Source organism: Leptidea sinapis, chromosome 25 (genome assembly GCF_905404315.1).
Source record: "Leptidea sinapis chromosome 25, ilLepSina1.1, whole genome shotgun sequence".
NCBI classification, from domain to species: Eukaryota; Metazoa; Arthropoda; class Insecta; order Lepidoptera; family Pieridae; genus Leptidea; species Leptidea sinapis.
This window is the reverse complement of record NC_066289.1, coordinates 639,984-665,974: the sequence shown is the minus strand read 5'-3', so window position 1 is coordinate 665,974 and position 25,991 is coordinate 639,984. Positions and strand designations below refer to the sequence as shown.

The window sequence follows — 25,991 nt, the reverse complement described above, 5'->3', positions numbered from 1 at the left end:
AATAACCTTTGGTTAACATAACCCCTGTCCCCTCGATTACTAGAAAATATAATATCAAAATAATCCGTTATTGAAATAGTAAAATTTATATATATATGACAAAATAAATACCTCTGTATCTCTTTATATACATTTCTATCTTTAGCAATCCAATCATGTCTTGGCCACTACTTATTTCATCTGATCATCTCCTGTATAATTATCCTCCCCGTTTTCTTTTAGGATTTCTGGAGTCTATACAATGTAAGATTCAAAATACAACTATAACCTATTGAGTTAAATGATAATGTTCGTTAACGGTCTGTCGAAACCTAGTTTCATTTGTAAACACGGCCGTAAGTCAGCTAACGTAATTACGGTTCAATTGTCTTTCGTTGACATCATAGTTATATTTGGTGGACGATAATCGTCGTTTGTTTTAAACTAAGTCTAGCCCAGAAGATTTCTTTGCCAAAGAAAATGGTAGCGAGACAGATTATTTAATTACTATAAATTTAAAAGAAATATAGACGTGAGTGTTTTCAGGTTTAAAAGAACACTATTTAAGTTTACAATTAAAAGAACTAGCTTATAACTGTGATGCTTTTATCTTAATTAGATAAACTGTTTCTCAACACTTTTAAAGTGAAACTTTATTACATCGTCTCAAACTTTTTCGTCTGTGTGTTGCATATCGCGTGAAGGTCGTACTCTCTAAGACACAAAGTTCAATAAAAATATTAATTGAAGACTTAGTCTACTTTTATTATTTCCCATTATCATTCCAATTTTCCAAGTATAAAATTAAGATTAATAAAGCGATTTTTATGCTATGAAAAAAAATATATAAAAAATGTTTCACTTTTACCGTGGTTTCATAAAAACCACACAATCCTTTTTTGTTATTATTACGTAAGTAATTCAATTTTATTTCCTATCTAGATTGTCTAAAGTCACCTGTAACCATTAGGACACTCCAAATTCAAATTTACCCTGATTTGCTGGCAAAAGCTTGACATAAAACTGTTTCAATACTACTGAGGTACAATTTTGAAGATTTTAAAAAATCACAAAATTTATTATAGTCAGTGAGTTTAGTGGTGAGACTGATACTGAATACTGTCAATCCTTAGGTAATCCAATAGAAATATTAGTAATATAACTAATTGAAACCTAAAAAACTGGTGAAACCGGCGCTAAGACTTCAAATGAGACTGAGATCTGTTTTGTTTGACCGTGTCGCGTGCAACAGTTTTAGTTTAGAAAAATAGGGCGATTGCACAAAACTTAAGATGTGTTGAGTATTGGCGCCGGTCCAGCCGCGAGCGACACGGAATCCAACTATTAAATTTAGACGACAAATTAAAGAAATACTTCAGTTAAAATAAGCGTGAAACTGAAAGAGGAGATACTAAATGTGAACTGTCGCCGTTTCATTTGATAAATATATTATTTTATCGTTAGCTTTATGAAAAAGACATTTGAAATTGTAGATTGTTTAAATTATGGATTGTGATAGTTGTTGAAGGCTGCAATTATTTATTTACTTTGAGGTTATGTTCAGTGTAAGTGTTTATATAAATATGGCTGACACATTCCTCTCAAACAGTGTAATATTATATATGTAATAAAGATGTTATATATTGACGACATATTGAGATAAGAAACCCTAAAATAATTATGCCTCGTCAAAAATAAACTGATGTCCGAAAACTGCATGGCCGTCGGTGTTCACTAAACATGACTTGAGAAGAAGAAAAAGTAGAAGTAACTAGAAACTTATTTTCGCTCTTTGAAATCACCAATATTTATTTTATCAATTCGGGTCTTTAGAATAATAATAAATAATGAATAAGCTCAAGAATTATCACCATCAAAATACACACGATATAAATAAATAAACGTATATGAAAGCATGTTTGTAAGCCTCGCTTATACATAATGTTTAAAACAATAGAAAGTGTTCGCAATCACTCGATCGACTAGTCACCGCCACGGACTAGTAAAAAAATAAGGACTCCGTGTCACCTTACATGTACCAACAGTTTAGTACCTTAATAACATTTAACTAAAAATTTTTGGAATAATATTTACACTAAACACTGACAAAAACAAACAAAATAGCGTGGAGCACTGGCACAAATGAGTAATAGTCTATACGCGGACTAAAAAGTTTCAGACGATGCAATAAAAGTTTCACTTTAAAATGCACCCAGACTACTTTCAATACCAAAAATTTTCATATCATGTGTGTTCAAATATTTAACTTCTGATACTATTAAAACATTAAATATCGGTCCATTTATCAGAAAACTATATGTTTAACATATAATAACAAATTAATCAAAACGAAACTAAAAAAAATTAATCTCAAATCATGAGTTGAGAAAATTTCAGTACAAAATCTTTTTTTAAGTAAAGTCTGACGGAATCTGAGGTTGCGCCTAAAGGAGTTTTACTTCAATTAAATAACAAATGAAATTCGAAAGAGAAATATTCTATAACTTTATTTTTGTACAGGATTTATTTATATAATGACCAGTACGCACAATAATTACAGCAAGAAAAAAAGAAAAAACAAACCTCTTTCATGCTTTCCGCTAAATTAATGAGTGCATAAAGTTTAGTAGTTAATAGAGACATTTTGCACCTGGAAATGGATTGTTCACCAGCATAGTATTCCATGTTTATTTTCGATCAATTCCTCAAATAATAATGTATCGCATAACAACCCGATTATGAGAATTTGTAGAGAATTTAACGAAGTGTGTGCTGATTTTGATATATTCTTTACAAATATAGACTTTTTTAAAAATACTCTTTATAAAACTCTAGTTTACGTAAAATAATTTAATGTTTAACTTAAATTTCGTTATAATGTAATTACTGTTGTGTTCACTTATTTTTTTTTACTGTATTTGGTGAATGATGTGTACAATTTTAATTGGATCTCAGGATCATAAAAATATGCAGTACTTGTTATTAGATGATAGTTTTATCTTGTTATCTGTTATTGTACCTACTTGCAAATAAATAAATAAATAAATAGGCACAAAGCATATCTTGGACGTACTCGTTAATAACATTCAGGAATCATTGTTACGACGAGGCGACGCACGTCACGTAAGCAGAGGACAGGATTCTCGAGGTATGGAGAGCCGAGAGATGATAACATCGCACGTGCCCTCATGTCTCACGGTGTGACAAATATTTAGGTTATTATGTTGTCCGTAACGTAACAAGTATTATTTACAATATCAGCCGTCAATGAAGGAGTGATTATCAGGAAGTAGTCATTCGAATATAATAATGATAATAATAAAAAAAATATTTGGTACAATACACAAATAAAATTTGAAAAACAAAATTTTGAAAGGGTACGCCAGTGGTCGTGGGTTCGAGTCCCGCATCGTTAATAAAATTTTGTTTTTCAAATTTTATTTGTGTATTAATCCTAGAAGTGAGGGTTATCACTTTAAAAACATAAAAAATCGATGGTAGCTGCAAAATTATATATATATATATATTTGGGAGAGTTTCTTGCGCCGCTTCTTCTCTCTCAGAGCGCCTTTTGCTTTTGAAGCGGTAGTAGTATCTAGTACATTAGAAATGACATCAAAAAGAATTCTAAAGAAACAATTTTGAGAAAATAAATGCCTTTTATGTCTTTTTATTACTTTTTACTGCAGCGCAGCTAACAACGACCTTCTTCGGATACAATAAGGAATGATGGTCTATGCACAAAGATATAAATAGTAAACAAAGTTATCTGATCGATAACAAAAAATTAAAAACATTACTGGACATCAGCTGCCGCGTTAGTTCCGCGAACTCGTAATCAAAATTCTTTGGAACATATATTGTTTGGTACGTGGCGAGCGAGGATCGAACCTCCGCTGACTCCGTGGTGACACTCAATGGATCAACAAAACATTATGTGTATGATGTGAGCGATACCAAGCGACACTGTTTTCCTCACTGTGAGCTTTCTCTCGTATAGTGTGACTCTATTCAAAACATTGATGGATTTAAGTATACCTTACCTTACTTTTAAGTACCTAGTCTTGCCATAATTACTAGAACAAAGAAAAGAAAAAATGTTCTATTAGAAATAACATTTATTCCTTTGACAGTATGTTAGTTTAATACAAAAACAATTAAAAATATTAGAAGCTTATTCGAATTGGTCTGCATTGGCTATATTACAGTCTTTTAAACGTTGAGGTCAGTTTTCAATAGTATCACGCACTGGGAAAATTGTTTACTGCCAATCGTACAGATTGTTTTAGGGACTCCAAATTATCATGGCGTTTACAGCAAGCCGTACTCTCCACAACTGACCATTGATGGTCAGTTTTATGATTAATCATAATCCACTGGATAAAGATCGGGACTAGACGACAGCCAGTCTACAGCTCTGATGAAGACTGAAACGTTCGTTTCCAACCAAGACTGCGTAGACCGAGCATTATGACCCGGCGCCGAGTCTTGCTGGAAGGACCCTTCTTGGTTTTTGAACATGGTATTGTTAAGGGGCTTCACTGCCTTCTCAAGAATGGTATTACTACTCTTGTTCCGATGTTGTTTATATGATGTTTTTTCACAACTGTATGGCTCAGTCACTCCTTCATAGCTAATAATACCCCACTGAAGTCACCATCACTGAAGTCGGATACTGCCCACGTTGCACTCTGTCGACTAATTGGGAAGCTTCCTTAGAGCTTTGAGCATAAATACGGTCATTTTATTGTTAAAATGTTGCTCAATTGTAAAAGTGTTCTCAACCGTAATCAGAATTTTTCTGTGACTTCTCTTTGCGTAGTGTTTCAGTAGTTGTTTCGATTTTACCACCCTATTCTTTTCAAATCAAACAATCTCTCTGGAATGTACACAGACGGAAAGATATGCAACGTCGTCAGAGGTCTCTACGTGTTGCTCTGTAGGGCTTCTAAAATATCACTGTAACATTCAACGGTAACTGGTGACATATGCACTAAACCAGTACGTTAAATCTATCTTCGTAGTAACTTTGTCACAGCTCTGATAAAACTCTCTTAATGCGAAAAAAAACTGGAGCTAAATATATATTTTTAATGTGGCTTTTAAGAATTGCCACTAGAAATTGGAGATTCAGGAAAATAAAAACAAACATCTGCATTAAACCCGCGTTGCTTGTTGCTAGTACCAATGTTATTTATGGTGTGAGAGCCACGACCATGGGCGCCGAAAGACAACTTTACTCTACCTGAATTAAGGATAAGTTGTCAATCCGTTCTGATATGCTTTGGCTTAAAGATATGTTAAGAAGTTTTAAAGTAGACATACTACGTATTCACTCAACTGGATCAGAGGAGTTTGAAAGAGTTAGTCTCCACAAGTTTAAGTCAGCAGAATCTGGCAACAAACTTTAATTTATGAAAAAAGGAACGAGACAAGCAGGACGTTCAGCTGATGGTGATTGGTACGCCTTGCCCGTTACAATACAGTGCCGCTCAGGATTCTTGAAAAACCCAAAAACTCTGGACGGCACTACAATTGCGATCGTCACCTTCAGACATAAGATGTTAAGTCTCATTTGCCCAGTAATTTTACTAGCTACAGCGCCCTTCAGACCTAAACACAGTAATGTGTACACATTACTGGTTCACGGCGGAAATAGGCGCCGTTGTGGTACCCATAAACTAGCCGGCATCCTGTGCAAAGGAGCCTACCACTGTTATAACTAAAAAACAAAAAGTTATATATGTCCACAATTGTAATGAAATATAAGTCACTGGTAAATATTCCAAATGTTAAGAATGCACGTAAGCAATGAGACCATAACGTCTAAAAGTAAATCTTGATGTAACAATAACCACGTCTTCTAAGCTCTAATGTGGAACATAACATTGTGCCACCGACTTCCGGCCACTGAGATAAGCAGATTGCAAACTGACAAGAATATTTTATGCTCTTTGTGATATGCAGAAGCCGTTTAGCCACACGTTTCTTGAATTTAATTCATCTCTGACTCATGCTTCTCAAGTACGCAGACAAAACGTTCCATTACTGGATTTCCTTAACCGAAACTCTAATTACGATCAGTAAAAACGAGTCTCTTTAGAGTCAGGTCGATGTGTCTTTTAAATCGGTCAGATGTTAAAGTTGAAGTCAGCTTTAATCGATACGCAGTAATCGCTTTGTAGTTGTACTAAACAATGATGTTGGTCGCTGAAGATCGTATCACTCGTAAATACTTTAAAATAATGGCGGGAACTGCTATTGTTAGAATGTCGTCCAGATAATAAATTATTGACGCAAATTAAGTGGCATTACTTCTGATTGTTTGTATATTATGTGTGTGTGGGCAAGCGGGTCAGGCTGTAATGATGGCAATTGTTCTGTGTCATTGGGCATGAGCACAGGTGCGCCGCAAACACGCTTCCCAAGGAAGTTAGGGCATTCTTCAAATAAAACAATAGATTGTTGGAACTGGTCGATGTTTTAGAATTATTTACGCTTGATTAACTACATATCTTATTGTATTTAGATACAGGTTATCAGCGAAAATTGAATTAATTATTTTGATATCTGTAATATTTATATACGGATTTTGAAATAAAACGTGTATGGAACACATACTGTGATTGGTACTGGGGTTATAAAGCTTTTTTTTAATTAATAACTTTTTTGAAATATTTAAAAATTATATAGATTGGTAAGTAATATGATATCAATGTTACCTTATTACTTATGTATTGTAAGCATACGAACATGCAGTACTAACACATTGTTTTACGCAAATCTACATTTTCAAATATATGACGTGATCACTTAAAAACTTTTTTAATAGATTGAAATGATTTGATTAAGATAGAACACTCTAAAGCTACAAATTCAGTGGCATTTGAGAAAATAGGCAATTTACGTGCAGTGACGAGATAGCGGTCGCGCGGCACTCTACAAAGGCACGTGCGACGCTTCCATCGGAGCGTTCAAAGCTGAAGCACTATCGGGCATCTGGGAGCATCCAGCGAGGTGTAATGGTTCCGTGTGGGCTGTGGGCTCCTCTGAGGAGCCGCCTCTCCCAGTGTCTCTCCGCGTGGGACGCTGAGGCGCACTACAAGTTACACAATATTGACATCTTAATGTGCACCATGTTTGGGAGATGGGACTCTATGATTTATTGCTTCCGAATATTAAGTTGCCATGTTTCATGAGAGTTTATTAACTGTTGCCTTTTCACGAACATCAAAATAAAAGGCAAAAATGCGCTTATTTTCTGAAAATTGATTCCTTTAGAATTATTTCAGATGTCACTTCAAACACTACCACCCCTTCGGAAACAAATGGCGCTGTGAGAGAGAAGAATCGGCGCAAGAAAATCTCCCAACATTCTTTTTTTGCGCTCTTTTTATGCAGAAAATATTATAAGTAAAAGTTCCTGAGGTGTGTACTGTACGCGTTTTCTCGTAAAATTAATAAATAATACTAAGCAATGACCTTATTAAAAGCACCAAAAATAATAAAACTTCTTCGAAATTATTACTCGTTTAGAAATATCTACATAAGACGGATGGAAGAAAACAACAAAGAATAATGTAATTGTAAAGCTCAACACGGGCTACTTTGATGACCACACGCATAAATTCACATGTTTCTTGCGTTGCTGATATTTTAAAAGTTGGCGAGACAAGAGAACCGCCACGGATTGCCTTCTTTCTATTAAAAGAAATAAAACTCAGTCGAAGGTTTTTAAGTGAGATAAAAACAAGAAACAAGAAACCCCGTTACACATCCTTACACATTCAGAAATAAGAGCGACCGACGTAGTAGTAAAGACCGACTTAGTAAAGCGTTTTTAAAAGCAAATATTTTTTTTGAGTTCCATCAAGTCCCTTCTATAACTGTTAATACTAACTAAAATAAAATACTCGAACTAAAAAGCCCGTATTTTTGCAAAGGAGTTTATATATGTGAATTTTTCGATAAATTTTTTGTGTCTAATAATACAAATATATCACTATGATGATGAGAATAGTATATTCTCAGCAGATGCAAAAGTACAAATCACAATCTAATCACTAAATTCGTCCATTTATTGCTTATATTTTTAAATCTTCTCAGGCAAATAAATATAAAACTAGGTCATATATAATTCTATTGGGTAGAGTCATAGGTATAATGTGCCTTACTGATTTAACAAACTTGTTGAAGTGTGTTAAGAACCTTTACTTCCTTTAATAATATTGATCACAGAGGCTGCATAATTTCCTTACTTTATAACCTACTCAACAAGAAATTGTCTATTTCTTCAACTTTACCTATACCTTAGATTACCATACATTACATGTTCATCATAAATCATGCATTTTCCATAAGTAATATTATTAAATGCTAGTTGACCCGACAGACGTTGTTCTGTATATAATAAATAAAATAATGTTTTTATTAATTTGTCAATAATATATCATAACAAGAATTATTTCGTAAAATATGCTCCTGTTGTTGTAATGAGATTGTTTCACAGCAGAACTGTCAAACCGTGCGTCAATAAATTCTCTCATAGAAAATATGTCCATACAAAACAAATATCGGACGACGGGGGACACATCAAAGGAAAAACAAAATTGTTGTTTTTATTTAATTCCGAACACTTTCATATTTATTCACCTTCTAAACCTTCCCTGGACTTCCACAAATAATTCAAGACCAAAATTATCCAAATCGGTCCAGCCGTTCTCGAGTTTTAGCGAGAATAACGAACAGCAATTCATTTTTATATAATACTAGTTGACCCGACAGACGTTGTTCTGTATATAATAAATAAAATAATGTTTTTATATGAATTTGTCAATAAAATATCATAACATCAAAAATTACTTCGTAAAATCTGCACCCTGCTATCGCAATGAAATTGTTTCACAGCAGAACTGTCAAACCGTGCGTCACTAAATTCTCTCATAGAAATTATGAATGGACACATCAAAGGAAAAACAAATTTGTTGTTATTATTTAATTTAGCAGCATTTTCCTATTTATTCACCTTTAAAACCTTCTCTGGACTTCCACAAATAATTCAAGACCAAAATTAGCCAAATCGGTCCAGCCGTTCTCGAGTTCTAGCGAGACTAACGAACAGAATTCATTTTTATATATATAGATATATAGATTAGGTAAAGAATAAAATACAGTATCTGGTTTTGGTTCCTACTGTATGGGAAGGTTATATTCAAAATAAAAAAGTGATTCTCCTGACTCTCTCAGAGTTTCGAACCATTTCTTATCTGTAGAGTACTATTTGTTTCTATTCTGTATTTAGTAGTGTTATAATTGAAAAAATTATTACATTCCAAAGGATTTAATTTAGAAAACAAATACCTTTTATGCATTCTGCCTTTTGCTTTTAAGTTTTCTTTGAAGGTGTCTAGGTTATATTTACATAGGAAAATCACAGAAGGAAACTATTTTTACTGTTAACGATTGTATTCAGAAATAAGAGCGACTCATGAATTTATAGTTCATGACAGTAACATATTTACTTACATTTTCACGGCATTGTCTCATAAATTGTAAGGTTTATTGGATCTGCTCCAAAACTTTAAACTGTTATAAACTATTTATTATCAGGCTTAAAGTTTTTACCTTTAAACTTTATAATGAAACAAAATAAAATAATATTTTATTAAAGTAGCTTTACATACCCCAAAGAGGTAAATGTTCATATAAGGAGACGCTCTACCGACTAGAAAAAATATGGGATCGCCCAAGAGTGTTCTCTTCCTTTGCTCGAAGAACATATTATTTCCTTAACTGTACAGTAAATAATATAAAAAAATAGGAGTTCTATAGATAAGACTTAAATGCAGTTGTAAAAATGTAATATTTGAATGGTTAAAAGTTTTAAACTATGATGATACAGAAAAACTTATAAATATACTAAACTAAAAAACAATAATTTAAAATATTATACCAACGTTATCTAATTTTCTTTTCTTACTTAGCCCACACACACAAACATATATACACACACATACTTCCATACACACACACGTGAATTTCTTTTATTTTTATTTTGTGCTAATATCTTGTGTGCTAAACATATATAAGAGCAAACAGGAGGTTTATATAGGGGAAGGGACTGGACCTCTGGAATACTTGTAAAATTAAAGTTACTTACTTTGTACCAATGTATACTTTGTAACAGATATTTTCTAACAACTATGTAACTAATATAGAACCCCAATAAATTATTTTTATTCTTAATATTGTATGTTATATTGGTTGATCACATCGGCCACTAATAAAGGTTTTGTATCAACTTCCCCTACTGGAGAAAATCACACTAAAAATAATTTTAAGAGTGGTAGTGCCAGCGGATAGTCCTGGATAAACCGTCCCTGGGCGTCCACAATTAGGACCTGTACCTAATAGTGGATGCCCAGGGTGCCCCGCGTATTCTGGAGGCTCAAACAACCCTCTTCACATTCGCTGTGGACTTTTGCAACATCAGGGGGCTTCGCTCAAATTTAAATGCCGTCCTCTTCCACCTGGAGACGGCGACGCCAGCCCTGCTCTTTTTAACCCAGACACAGATATCCTCTCTGGCTGATACATCTTATCTCTCATACCCAGGGTATAATTTGGAACACTCCTTTAAACCGCGGGCTGGCGTGTGCGTTTATGGTAGGGATGTCTGTTCTCGACTCCTGTTTTTCTTGAACAACTGGACAGGACCTATCTCTCATCTGGCTGCGTGTAGACTGCCACGAGTGTATAGGTACCATAGCCGTAACGCAGAGACTGTCCAGCTCCTAGAGCACATCCACATGGCTACAGATTCCGTAGGAGCCGATCCCCACTGCAGAGATCTGTTGACGATTTTAACGCCCACCATGACGAATGGCTAGGCTCACGTACCATCAATCATGCAGGGAAATCTGTTCACGACTTCGCCTTAGCATATGGTCTGACGCAACTGGTTATAGCGCCAACCCGAATCCCAGATGAGGAAGATCATACAGATCATTGGACCTTCTGTTGACCTGACATCAGGTTGGCTACCTAGTTACCATTGACTTTCCTCTGGGGTCGTCGGACCACTGCCTGACCCGGAGCACCGTGCCGATCACGTGCCTAACACGGCCTTGCTTCTTAGTTGTTAGTCAGTCGCCTAAGTCGCGTGTGGCACTATCTACTATGTCAGCAGAGTGGGCTGAGATGCGGTATTTTGTATCCTACCCGTGGAGGCAGATCTGTTTATCGCTGGATGATGCTTATGGTCCTTACCCATCTTTTCCGGCTCTCTCATCTACCTACTGCCTACTCATCAGGCTTAGTCCCGATATTATCAAAGGCGGCTTTAGTGCACGTGATCCCCGTGAAAGATGTACGCTCGGATCCGTTCAACTACAACTCGCCCCATTGCCATAACCTCCATTTTCTCCAAAGTAATCGAGTCGATCATCAACCGCCAGCTCTTGGGATACCTAGAAGAGCACCAGCTGATCAGCGACTGACAGTAAGGTTTCCGTCAAGGGAACAGTGACTGCCCCAGTTATTATAAAAGTGTATACATTTACCATTAAAGCTATTATGTATCTTATGAAGCCTACTACAATTAGTTACAAGCAATCCCTTATTTTTAGTGTTATAATAATGAAAATTACTATTTAGAGCAAAAAGGTGACGATTTTCCTGAACGGTTATTAAAATTTCATAAAAGTACTGGCAATGAACTGTCATAATTCTTTGAAATGTCTATAACCAAGCTGATATATAGCACGAACAGCTCTATCTTGCAGAGGAAACACTATATCAATTTCAGCAGTATAACCCCATAGGAAAATACCCAATCAAATAAGAACACTTTTTTTTATGGAATAAGAGGACAAACGAGCGAACGGGTCACCTGCTGTTAAGTGATCACCGCCGCCCACATCTTGCAACACCAGAGGAATCACAAGAGCGTTGCCGGCCTTTAAGGAAGGTGTACGCGCTTTTTTTGAAGGTACCTAGTCGTATGGTCCCGGAAACACCGCACAAGGAAGCTCATTCCAAAACTTTGTAGTACGTGGAAGAAAGCTCCTTGAAAACCGCACTGTGGAGGATCGCCACACATCCAGATGGTGGGGATGATATGCTAACTTGTGGCGTGTCGTGCGAATGTGTAATTCGGCGGCAGGAATCAGGTTAAACAACTCTTCGGAACACTCCCCGTGATAAATGCGGTAGAAGACACACACGGAACGTCGCTTCCTTGTGTGTCTCTACGCAACGCCAAATGATCCAGCCGTTCACAGAGCACTGGGTCCCCGACAATTCGAGCTTCTCTGCGTTGCACAAGGTCAAATGGATCGAGCTGATACTGGGGTGCGCCAGACCAGAGATGACAGCAATACTCACTGTGTGGCCGGACCTGTGCTTTGTAGAGCACTAGAATGTGGGCCGGCTTGAAGTATTGCCGTGCTCTATTGATGAAGCCAATTTGGCTTTTCTCTCCAGATCGCCACGGAATTGGCAATCGCTTGAGGTTCGAAACCCAGAATTCCGATACTAGGCGAGGCTTTAAGGGAAGTGTTGTCGAAGTGGTAAACGCGTAAACTTGAGTCTTCTGGGGGTTGAATTGGACAAGGTTCAATTTACCCCATTCTGCGATCTTATCGAGAGAGGACTCGATATAAGACAGTTTCTCCCGGCACTGGTCGACGTTTTCCGAGAGAGACCTGCATGGCCCGTATATACGGCATCACCAGTGCTGTCGTCTGCATAGCAATTTATCTTGGAGGTGTCCAAAATGTCATTGATATGCAGATGAAACAGCGTGGGAGATAGCACACAGCCTTGGGGCACTGCGTTCATGGGCTTGGGATTCGAGCAAAAACCGTCGACAACGAGTTGTATGCTGCGCCCAGTGATGAAGCTGGAGGTCCACTTGCATAAGCTCTCGGGATGCCCAAATGATGGAAGTTTTGAGAGGACCGCCTTGTGCCATACACGATCAAAGGCCTTCGCCATATCCAGGCTAACTGTTAGGTCTTCCCCCTTGCTTTCAATAGTCGCCGCCCATCTATGTGTTAGGTATACCAGAAGATCACCTGCCGACCGACCATGGCGAAAGCCGTATTGTCGGTCGTTGATCAACTGGTGACCCTCTAGGTATACCAAAAGCTGGCGGCTAATTATGCTCTCCATAATTTTGGAGAGCAGGGAGGTAATAGCAATAGGCCTGTAGTTTGCTGGATCCGAACTGTCTCCTTTTTTTGGATCGGATGGACAAGGGCTGACTTCCATGAGTCAGGGACTACGCCTTTGGAATAAGAGTGCCGGAATAAACGCGTTACCACCGGCGTCAATTCAGGGGCACACGTTCTAATCACGATTGGAGAAATGCCATCCGGCCCGCTCGATTTCATGACGTCCAACGAAAACAGAGCTCGCCTAACAGTTTTCTGTGTGAACTGTACTTCAGGCATAGAGCTCTGATACCGCAGGATGGTTGGTGGTGTTTGTCCGTTGTCGTCAAGAGTCGAGTTAGAGGCGAAAAGAGCGCCTAGGAGATCGGATTCCTCTTTTGCCGTATGGTCCAGGGTGTCATTCCTCAGGTCTTCGGTCTTTGTTACCGCAGCGTATGCAGCAGAGCTGAGTCTATCTGCTATTTGGGCACTATGTGGATTGGTCAACTAAATAGACGAAAATTCGAATTACACCAATTGTGGTCTATTAACATTACTTATATGGTGTGAAGTTGGTCATTTGTACTAAGTTATGTGAAATGAATTTGGAAACCCACTCGCTATTTGGCAAAATGAGATATCGTCTTAAATATAACGGTATTGATATTTGAATCAATTGCAAAGCAACCAATCATAACAGAAGGCGGTGCTATTTATGGAGACGCCTATTTTCTATTGACGTTCGAATTAATAACTGCGCCAAAAGGTTTTATATATTAGACAGACTATTACTTACAAACTAGTTGAAGATGATTTAAAATATTTTATATAGAGTTTCATCGGTTGCATATTTATATATAAATGCCCATAACTTGTGAATACTGTCTGAAAAATGTAATATATGCTCACAAAAGAGTTACAAAAATGGCAATTGGTTGAACATTTCTTGCTCTAAATAAAGATTTTCAATGTTACATATACAGCACGAGAAGCGAGAAGTTGTTTCTTATTATTCTCAGCAGGCTTCATAACATATAAAGTAGCTCTGAGGGTTAGTGTCAACATTCTTATAAAAAAGAGATCCCGCTGATACTATCTACAAATAAACACCATACCATATAATAATAAATTTACCAGTGGGAGGCTCCTTTGCACAGGAAGCCGGCTAGATTATGGGTTGGTACCCATAATCAATCCGTTGTGGTCAACGGAGCCTGTTTCTGCCGTGAAGCAGTAATGTGTAAACATTACTGTGTTTCGGTCTGAAGGGCGCCGTAGCTAGTGAAATTACTGGGCAAATGAGACTTACATCTTGTCTCAAGGTAACGGGCGCAATTGTAGTGCCGCTCAGAACTTTTGGGTTTTTAAGAATCCTAAGCGGCACTGCATTGTAATGGGCAGGGCGTATCAATTACCATCAGCTGAACTCCCTGCTCGTCTCGTACCTTATTTTCATAAAAGAAAAAAAAAGGTTTTAGTTAGACACTGCTGTAAATATTACCTACTCAACATCAGAACATTTGACTGATCCGACAGCCTGCGAATAGATAACATTTGAATACAAAAATGAACATGAGAGTTTCAAGCGCCGCTTCTTCTCTTTCAGCGCACCATTTGTTCCCAAGTGGTAGTAGTTCATTAATTAACATCAATAAGAATCCGTAATTAATACATTTTCAAAAATTACCTTTTATATCCGTCAGAAACACACGAGACGATATAGCTCAATTAATTACAGGTTCAATCCAGTTCATTCCAGCTGTGGATTTATTGCCCACACGGAATTCCTATCATCTGTCAAATAGCCGAATGAAATTATGAGTACCTCAGTGGATTAAATACATTGGAATCTATAGATAAAAAAAGGTAAAAGCGTGAAATTGCCGTTAACATTATTTTGTTGGGTTAAATATAATTAATTAATCGGATGTAATTCTCGATATCAATACATTTCTGCAGTCTCACAGGGAGTTCACTTATGACTTTGCGGTAGAACTCTGGGACCGGGATTGATTGAATGTATCTTGGATTATTTCTTGAGTAGAATAATTTGTTATGTTGATGAAGCCACAATCTGAGAGTTGAACAAAGCATACAATATTTTATGACGATACGTCACTCGAACGGTTAGCTCAGATGGAAGAGCACTCGCACGGACCGCGAGAGGTCATGGGTTCGAGTCCTGAACTGACCGAAGAAGCGAATGGGTCAATACTGTGTGTAGTACACCAAACCGCGCCGCTATATCCTTGGTAGTTCGATGCGAATCGGTTTCTACCACAGCATTCAATTCATCATTATTTTACGTTGGTGGCCGTTGTCTCTCGGGGCTCATTCTTCAAGCTAAGGTTCCCTCTACGAAAGATATCAAACTGACAACGCACGGTGCGTACATTAGCACTTTCATCTCCTACAAGCACAGCATTGATTGACAGCTCGTTCTACTGCATTAGCTGATCTTATTTTCAAAGTATTCACTTTACTTTTAAGGCCTAATGAAAAATAATTAAATGTCAAGCAATTAAATGTTGTACATTTTTTAATCTAGAATGTCCTATCTATCGTATAAAATAGTTTAACTCTGATATTCAAATTATATCTATTGTTTTATTATAGCTCTTAAAGACGATTGTTCTTTTTGTTAAATTTATTTTTGATTTTTTATTTTTACTGAATCAGAAGTACACTAATTTGTCTGAATATGTATAGACATACTTAATTTTGCAATGCAGCAATTAACGTAAGCACATTGCAATTTGATTACACACAGTTTGATATTCGGCGACAGATCGCACCCTTACTGTATGCCGTTAAGGAGTTGCATTGATCATCATATTCGACTACGACAATTACTTGACCATAACGATGACCATACGGCAAGTGACTCAAATATGCGGATAGCATATAAAAGATTCAGCTGAGTATCGTTAATTTTCTCCTAAGAATTGAAAAGTTCCGTTATTTTGTGATGGATCCCATTGTCAGAACCTCACCAAACTCTCATCAAAGTACATCCTTGCCAAAAAAAATCTAATCGAAATCGGTTGACGCGATTTTGAGTTATTTCTATATCTAGTTCTATTATATCCATTCCCCACGCACATACTCGTAGAAAATTTAAGACTATTATGGTTTTCTCATGAATAGCGCTGTCAGATCTGGATTAATTGCAATGGGACCACACGGGAAGCACCAGCTTTCAAACAAAAAAATAATCATAGAAATCGGTTCACCCAGTCGAAAGTTCTGAGGTAACAAACACAAAAAAAATATACCGTTGAACTGCTCCTCCTTTTCTCGTTAAAAGTTACACCGTAATGTGATAAAAATAATTACTTTAAATTTCGTACATTTTTGATCGGAAATTGGAGCTAGCGACGAACAAGAAAATGGTGGACGTGATGATAGTGACCACATCATTGACTACAATATTATGAGTGATGTAACACATCACAATATAAACTAAGGTGATGCAAAAGAACCCCAATTAAATTTGTTACTAATATGTTTTCAAATCCTGCTTGCTACGTAAATGTTTCAAATGTTTAAATGGTAAATATGGATATTTGTTTTCAAGTCTGTATGTTACATACATACTTTTAACTCACTTCATTTGTAGTTTGTATATACCTACTGCATTTAATATTTTATTGTTTGATCCTTGTTGTTCATTAATGTCACTGTTCACTAACAATCAATACTAATATTATAAATGTGAATGTTAGTTTGTTTGTTACGCTTTCACGCCTAAGCCACTTGATTTTGATAAAATTTTGTACAGAGATAGACAAGAGCTTGGGAAAGGACATAGGCTAACTTTTACAGCGAATAAAAGGCTTGGCGGGGTTGAAATAAGGGTGGAAGTTTTTATGGAAGTTTGTCATTATCGAAGACAGCACCAGGAAACTTTATACTATACTGTATTTAAGCACTAGATAAAAAATAAATAAATATTTGTTCTAACTTTACACTTGTGTGGGGATTAAACTTCTATTGTTTGGAGCTTATAAAAATGTATATTATTATATATATAAATGTTAATACAGCAGTTTGTAATAAAAAATGCTGCCCAAAGTAACTATTGCACGCGGACGAAGTTCGGGTAAAAGCTAGTGTACTATATTTTGAGGGCATTTTTATATCATATATAAAATTTGTAAAAAAAGCATAGAGCGTGCCCATAGTCACAGCATCGGCAAAGTAATCTTGCGTTCATACACGGTATGTATGTAGGTATATTGGAGTTTTAATCTTCTTTGATTATTCTGCAATTAATTACTAACGCTAATTTATCCAAGATATTTCGACCCATTCTTAGAGTGCATTTGGAGTCTCGACAGTTACATCATTCAAAGAAAATATTTGCAAACATAGCAGATACCGGTTTAGTAGTGCAGAGTTGAGAGATAAATAAAATATAAGCAGTACTTTGAAATTGTCATTGAAGCAGTCTGGGTCGCGAGGTTGATAGCGGCGATGTGCTCGCGCAGCCGTCCTCCTCGTCCGGTACAGATAACGACTTACGGAATGCTGATCACAACTTTTCGAGCAATCCATGGTGACGTCGGCTCGTCGCCCTTTATGAATGGTAATTGATATTTGATGTCATCTTAACAGTTATTATGTGCAGTTGAGCTGTTGAATTATGTAGATTTATGGGAAGAGATTATACTAATAGCTAGTGTTTGTAGTGGATCTTGAAGATGCTTTGCCGGTCAATGAAGCTAGAGTATGCTCTTCTTATAAGACTAATTGTAGTTGTATATATTACAATCTTGTTTGGTTAGTTATGGTGTGGGTTATCTTTGTACTTGTGAGGATGTGGATGGGCTAGGTACGGATAAGACCTCACCATGTCCTGTTGGCGTGAGATAGAGCGCGAACAGGTCGTCTACAGAGGCTGTGGCGGCTGTGGTGACGGTGGCGGAGGCCGGGGCCCCGGGCAAGTGGGCCGGTACTGTGATGTAGGGCTGCGGGTGCGCCAGCGGCGGCGCGGGGCCCCCGTAGTGCAGGCCGCTGGGGCCCGCCTCGACCAACAGCTGCATGTGCGAGATGTCCACGAACTCGTCGTCGTCGGCGCGAGCGCCCGGCTGCTCGTCGTCCGGCCGCCGCATCGCGATCACCGAGAGCATCGCACGAGCGCATCCCGCGTCGTGTCTCGTGCACCATACACCACGCGCCCTTCACTAACTAACACTTGATAACTAACTGACACGATCACAGAACATTTCGGCCGGGGTGCGGCGGTCGGCAGCGCACGGGTCATGAGCGTCTACTGATAAATGAACACAATATTCGCACGCGCCGCGGTGAGTCGCCGCGCGGAGAACGCCACATCCTCGACTGAGCGCGCGAGGGCAGGCCGCACGCCCCCGTGCATGGAGCGCGTTATCAATGGACGGCCGGAGCCCGCGCGAGGTCGGCGCTCATTCACGACGCCACAGTTAATGGCGTTGGCCGCGGCCGCCCTCGCTCACGAGTCGCTGTTCGCCCACGTGCGCGGGAAAATGGCGCGGATCGCCAAGCGCAGCACGCCGGCAGCGGAGCGCGAGAAAACTCCGGAACGCTCAAGTGAAGTGCTGCGAGGAAGCCGCCCGACCACGTGTGGAGGCTCGCCGCGAACGATCGTCATCTCCGCCATCTCCTGCGGCACCGCGGTCACGGCGCTGAATCACGCTCCACATTCGAACTCGCGCCCGCTCTACGAAACCGTTTTGGTCGCGCCATAATTAGCTCGGCAGGCCCGTGACGTCCCACGGAAGCCCACTCGACACTGTTACGTAGACCAAATAAATCATTATCTTTATCTAAATATAAAACATTGATCATGTTCGCGTAACGAGCGATGCGACGAGTACCTACATCGTACCGACCTGCCATCGACCTCCAATATATATATATATTTATATACTCGTGTTATGACGTGTGCTCATACGTAGGATACTACTAATAATACTTATTACCTTTATGACATCAGACAGTTACATTTTTATCCATATCACATAAAATTTCTATGATATAATAAGGATGTTACCTAAACCCCTAAGAAACTAAAATACGAATAGAAAGTTAACGAGGGTAGATTTTGAAATTGCGATAAAATTTAATTTTAAGTTCTCGACATCAAATAACGTGTCATATAACTAAATTTGTAAAAATAAGAATGTTGCAAGAAATATCTAGCTGTTACCGGATTACGGGTACATTGAGCGTCCCAAATGATACACGAGTTAAGCTGTTGAGGAGAGCCCACCCCATGAACAAGGAAAGGTCGCGGAACATTCACGTTGCTATGGCAACAACCTGTTGATCTCTTCGGAGTTTTGGAACGTGTAAAGGTCAAAGTGAACTGAGTAGGCGCCTCAACAAATGAGGCCGTAGGACAGTATTGCCTAAATCTATTTGTGTGTAGGTCTATTTAACTAATCAATGGTAAAAATGATTTTATGTGGACTGCAAATTTTGGTTTGATGTAATCAACGTTGGTATTTTAAGTAATTGATTCACAAACTGAGATTGTTATACTGGAATACGGACTCAGTATTGATTGACGGATTACAAAAAATAATAATATCCCAAATAATCTTAAACTAGACCGAATGTTGACTCACAAATTCAAATTTCAAAATCAAATATTTTTAATTCAAAATAGGATGTGACATCACTTATTGAAAGTCAAAAACTACCACCCATTCCAAAACGAATGCCTCAGACCCGAGACTCAGCGGGCTTTTGTTTTTCATCGAAAAAATATGTTTACAAAGTAATATTGTACAATTAAACTTATTATTTAATAGTCTGAGAACGTTCACTCCATTCCCAATCTGTGGTATCATTAAGAAAGTCATTTATGTTATAGTAACCTTTACCACACAAACGTTTTTTAACAATTCATTTGAATAACATAATACTTTTGTTTTGAAAATTTTCTAGGATATTGTTATAAAAGCATGAGCCTTACAAAAGACTTACTGACTCGACTTAGCCGAGTAGTAGGCATTATAAGTTTATGGACGGGCAGTTAGTTAGCACGGTATTGAATTCTTTACCTGCCACATTCCTTCCTTTCCTTTCCCCCAATTCCTCGATCTGACATGTATCTCGACATGTATATCTCTCTTACTTTTCTTTCACTCGAATACAATTCATTAATGTCTCTGGTCCTTAGACCAAATAATGCTGTAATAAGTAAAAAATAGAGTTGGCAGCGCAAAAGATAAGCATCTCCAACGTAGTACCAAGATTGCGTTATACCCGAATTCAAAGCACTATTAAATATGCAATCATTATTCAAGTTACAGTGGTCGCAATGGGATCACCATCAGCCGGAAGACATCCACTGGTAGACAATGGCCTGCCCCAAAGATCTCCACGACGATCGTTAGCACCCCCTGCCCTGTCGCTTATGTGGCTGCTACCGTCGCTACCACGAGCGGGGCCGCCATCTTGTTTTTTGTGTACTGTTTTTTTGTTTTTCTGCTTGTCTATCTTGGTATCGACCAAGTATATCGACCAAGATTAAGAAATATATTTCTTAAGCAACTTAATGTCGGCATGCCACTCAGGTCAAGTCTTATAAACTGAGCATTTGTAGGCAAGTCGAGGGCCAGTCTTCAGGTCTTATAAAGTCCAGAACGTTGACTCTTTTTTTAATGTTTTTTTTTAATGAAAATAAGGGACAAGACGAGCAGGACGTTCAGCTGATGGTAATTGATACGCTCTACCCATTACATTGCAATGCCGCTCAGGATTCTTGAAAAAGCCAAAAACGGCACTACAACTGCGCTCGTCACCTTGAGACATAAGATGTAAAGTCTCATTTGCCCAGTAATTTCACTAGCTACGGCGAAACACAGTAATGTTTACTCATACTGCTTCACGGCAGAAATAGGCGCCGTTGTGGTACCCATAATCTACCCGGCTTCCTGTGCAAAGGAGCCTCCCACTGGTGACATCCAGCCAATCGTGCTTTGTGACCAGGTGTGCAGACTTTCTAGAAAGTCCAAGGTCCATTTGTTTTTACAACACGATCTTAGACAGTTTTTGTCGTAATAATATTTATATTATTATTTCACCAGCGAAATTCCAATGGAGGACGATGAGAAGCCATGCTTAAACTTTTGAGCCTCCACAGAGACGACTGGTGGAATGTTAAAAAAGATGTTATTTTCACAAACTGACGGAAATCTCCCACGTTTTTGGCGCCTACACATATCACGTCGAGAACTCAACTCAACCTTTAATATTCTTCTGTTAGAATAATAAATTTAAATAATCTATTTGAAATCCTTTATAAATTAGAAATTGTTTCAAAGGTCATAACGTGGTAAAGGTTACAAAAACATGAAAACTTTCTCTTCTCAGAAGGAATATCTGCATTTATTCGAAGATCCAAATGTAAAGTAAAACATTAGGAACTGTAAAATAAAAATATCGGCTAGAAAAATTTGCAAATTTTTTTCCTGCTTTCTTTGAATACAATAGTTGCTTAAACTTTTAAGTTTTATAGTTAATAATTAGAGTACTGAGCGTTCTACTGAATAGTGATGAGCCATCAACCTATTGTATAACGAAAATGAAACGGCCTTTTCAAAAGCGATGATCAACCCTGCTGTAATATAACGAAAATCAAACCTTCTACTCAATAGCGATGATCTACCTTTCGACTGTGCATTATATGCATAACGCCTTTTGCATAATATGTAGATGAACATGCTTTTTTGCTATTTGGTAGAGCTCTCGTGACAGGCATCGTCATGCGCGCTTAAATGCCACTGGTTGTGGCGGTGACGTGGAGTGGGTCATTCCCTTCCCTAAAATAATTTCTCGCCGAGGGAGGCGGTGGCTGGTACATGCGTCATGCTCGTGAACGGGCGCTAATTGTGGCGTCTGGATGATCCTGTTACCGGAAGGTCTACTTAATATTTATTTCATGTCTTTTATTTAATCTTTTATTAATTATTAATAAGTTATTATATTTTTATAATTATAATTGTTAATAAAAGGCTCGCATAATGCTTATATTTACTTACGGTATGTGTGGAATGATGCATCTACTGTACTTAATAAATCTTTTCTTTTTACTTATTAATTTACTTTATTTTTTGACTTAATTGTGTAAGGCATATAATATTTAACGTTTGAGTATTTTTGTTGCAACACTTTGCTTATATTGTAATTGAAATAATTTGTAAGTTCCATTGAAACTAAGAACATGTAAACCTTATCTATTTTGAAAAGAGCAACCTTAGAGTTTCTTGCTCGTTCTTCTCTAAGGAAATCTGCCTTCCGAAAGAGCTGTATGAGAAAAAATTACATATATCGAGTATAATGTGATTTACCTACGAAATAAAATATTTGATATGTTAAGGTGCATAACGAGAATAAAACGTTCTACTCAATAGCGATGATCAACGGTTGAGATGAAAACATAAAGTAACCCAAATGCAACTCGTAAAGCCTCATTTGCTTCCATACTAGTCGTTTGGTATAGATTCAAGAGAATTATTTTACACGAATATCATATTCGTTTATTCTATTTTTATTATTTATTTAGTAGCTCTACCAGTGGGAGGCCCCTTTGCACAGGAAGCCGGCTAGATTATGGGTACCACAACGGCGCCTATTTCTGCCATGAAGCAGTAGTGTGTAAGCATTATTGTGCTTGTGTTATTATCCGGTCTAAAGGGCACCGTTCCTAGTGAAATAAATGGTCAAATGAGACTTAACATCTTATCTCAAGGTTTTTTGTGTTTTTTCAAGAATCCTGAGCGGCATTTCATTGTAATAGGCAGGGCGTATCAATCACCATCAGCTGAACGTCCTGCGCGTCTCGTCCCTTATTGCCATAAAAAAGCTTCGGGACACGACACAACGTGCCCAATAAAGCTGCTCGGAGGTCCCGTACATACCACGCAATCCGCACTCTTAATTTAATCCCACTCCTTCTTGTAGTACGAAATTTATGGAAGATCTTGGTGAACCGCGATTGTTAGTCTTACCCCAAACTGAATGTAAGCAATGAAGTTGAAAGAAAACGGTAATAAACTCTCACAATAGTGTATTGTAGCGCGTGAGTCCTCCTCTCACATGCGGGATCGTTGCAGAATAAAACAATGAAATCTCTCTGGTATTTCTATATTCTTATACTTTTACTTTCTATTAAACATTTTTATAAATATAAATTATTAGGCTGAAGGCCGACCGTTTTCACTTATCATTTCTATTCCGTTCTATTCTATTGTCCTCTCATCCGCGTCAATATTTAAATTTGAATCATTTATTGTTCTTTATTTTTACGGCCAACCTGATAATAAGCAGTTCTTATATGCGGATAAGAACTCCTTGTTACAACATTCGGGTTCGCATCGTATGCGATGGATACTTCAACGTTCCAGGCACTTGTCAGGCACAACCATTAAATCGTAATAAAATATTATGACGTCTTGTTTTTCAAACATTTTCAAACAAGGTTTTAAGCAGTATTATTTATTCCTTTAACAATTAATTTGCATACTTTTAAGGCCAGGTTAAAAAATCAGCATTATTTTATTCTGTGTGGGGGCGATTAGGAAGGTTGCTTTATAAGGCTGCGGTGGGTACTAGCGTCACCGCCCGAATAACCACAGACAACTCACATCTAAATATATGTATATCAACTCAACTGTACTTATATGGACACGCTATCAGAAGTATCACCATTGCCAAAATAGGACACAATTATAGGCTATATGAATAAATAAAACATAATATGAAATCAATTAACGTAACGCAATTTAATTGCTGTCAACCGGGTTGAATTTGAAAAATAATCAGGACTATCTGTTTTTTATGTAGCAGGAGTACTAACAAGCGTACGGCTCATCTGTTGTTAAGTGATCACCGCCGCCTAGATTCCCCTGCAACACCAGAGGATTCACAGGAGCGTTGCCGGCCTTGCTGAAAGGTATACGAGCTTTATTTGATCGCTCAAGGAAGCTTATTCCATAGTTTGGTTATATGTGGAAGAAAGTTCGTTGAAAACCGCACCGTAAAATAACGCCAGGCATCCATGAGGATGAGGTGAGGATGTATTCCAGATTGTGGCGTGCTGTGTGTAGGCGGAAGTCGGTTGCAGGTCAGCTCTGCGTTTGCCATTTGATCATGGTTCGAGCTGATATTGGGATGCAATAGACTAGAGATGGGAAAAGAAATACTCCATATGTGGACGGCGACCCAGTAAAGCTTTATCAATGTTCCGATAACGTAGCGGAAGCGCATTTTCAGAGAAGAATTTGTAAATATAGACCTGATGGTTCTTTCGTAGAGACCCCAGACTACAACTTGTGACCTTTTTGTTTCATGAAACTAAAGAGAAACTTAGTGGCACTAGTGCTACAAGCCTTAATAATTATATTTAAAGGATCATTGACGATGACTGGTCTACATTAATTAAGAATAGTTTCAGGATATGCAAAAACAATAACTGTGTTATTAAAAAAGTGTTATCTTTATAAAACACATGTTGAACACTTTTTTTAATTTTTTTTTTTACAAATTTGTGTCTTCAACAATCTTTAGACATTGCTTATATTCAAACGCAAGTCGAAGCTTGTCTAAGATGTGTCTAACTGATAGATCATATTATATTGACATAGTTTTTCACAAATTATCTTGCCTCAAATTAGGCATAGCATGTGTTATGGGTTACAAGACAACGATATAATATTTAACACAATATATACACTTAAACATTCATAAATACATAAAAGACATCCATGATTCGGAAACAAACATCCATATTCATCATATAAATGTTTGCACCCACAGGGATTCGAACTCGGAAACTCCATTTTAGTTCTCGTTATTGTTAGGTCACTGACGTTGTTAAAGTTATGTCACTGTCTAACAAAACAAGCAAAAATAAAAAAATATGTTTTCAGCGCAGGTACTTATTTCAACGCGGAATTGCTGCAAGCATTCTTAGTATACTTCCACGTAGCTTCGAAACCTACACGTTTTACCTACATGTAGCATAACAAATATTGTATATAATATAATACAGTTATAAGAATATATAACCGTATCAATTAACAACGTGGACCCAACATGGCGACCGCAACAAAGACAAATACACGAGCATAGCTGTCCAATATGAATAGTCTGAATAATGCGCTCGTTTAATGTGTTGAGGTGTAATTAACAAGCGGCCGGTTATGATTATTCACTCGGGTTGCCACAAATCTACCATCAATTACTGTGACGGCTTACACGCGCCATACTGAATGTCGTACATTGTGGGCTTTTGTTCATGTTCATAATTTGCTTCTTTTCTTGTTGATTAATACAAATTAGTAACCATTTTTATTGAATAGTCCAAAAGTCATTACAGTTGCCGTGGAACAGCGGTTATCACGTATGATTTTTGTGCAGAAGGTCCCAGGTTCGAGCCTGGGGTTACGTCTTGATTTTTTTAATTTCTTTATTTTTTTTGTCTGTTTGTAATCAAATTTTGCAAGTAAAATTTTACTCACTTCCCGTTTGCTTTTTTTTAAATTAATTTTATCAAAAAAAAATACTGCATAAATGAAATAAATAAATAATTATAATTCGGCAGTCCCCGAGTGCCACACGTCTTTTGTTTTTAAATTTTATTTGTGTATTAATCCTAGAAGTGAGGGTTATCAGTTTAAAAACATAACAAATTGTTTAGATTTACAAGAGCGACATCTCAAGTCAATTTCCTAATATGCAAATATTGGGGTTGAGCAGGTTATCAATTGTAAAGTACATCCTGTAGATGGAGCCATAACCTGAGAGTTGAACAAAGCATACAAGATTTTATAACGATGCGACACTCGAACGGTTAGCTCAGTTGGT

The 25,991-nt window shown here is 37.6% G+C and overlaps 2 protein-coding genes across 2 annotated transcripts in view; both read right to left on the bottom strand.

Moving 5' to 3' along the window:
• LOC126972230 (early growth response protein 3-like) overlaps nt 1-18,530 on the bottom strand; it is a 53,644-nt gene extending 35,114 nt beyond the window's left edge. The window contains exon 1 of the mRNA XM_050818874.1: nt 17,986-18,530. Within this exon, the coding sequence (XP_050674831.1) occupies nt 17,986-18,265 (280 nt within the window). The 5' untranslated portion in view covers nt 18,266-18,530. The remainder of the gene's footprint in view (nt 1-17,985) is intronic.
• LOC126972240 (transmembrane protein 127-like) overlaps nt 1-25,991 on the bottom strand; it is a 551,958-nt gene that overhangs the window by 228,774 nt on the left and 297,193 nt on the right. The gene's annotated exons all lie outside the window — the stretch shown is intronic.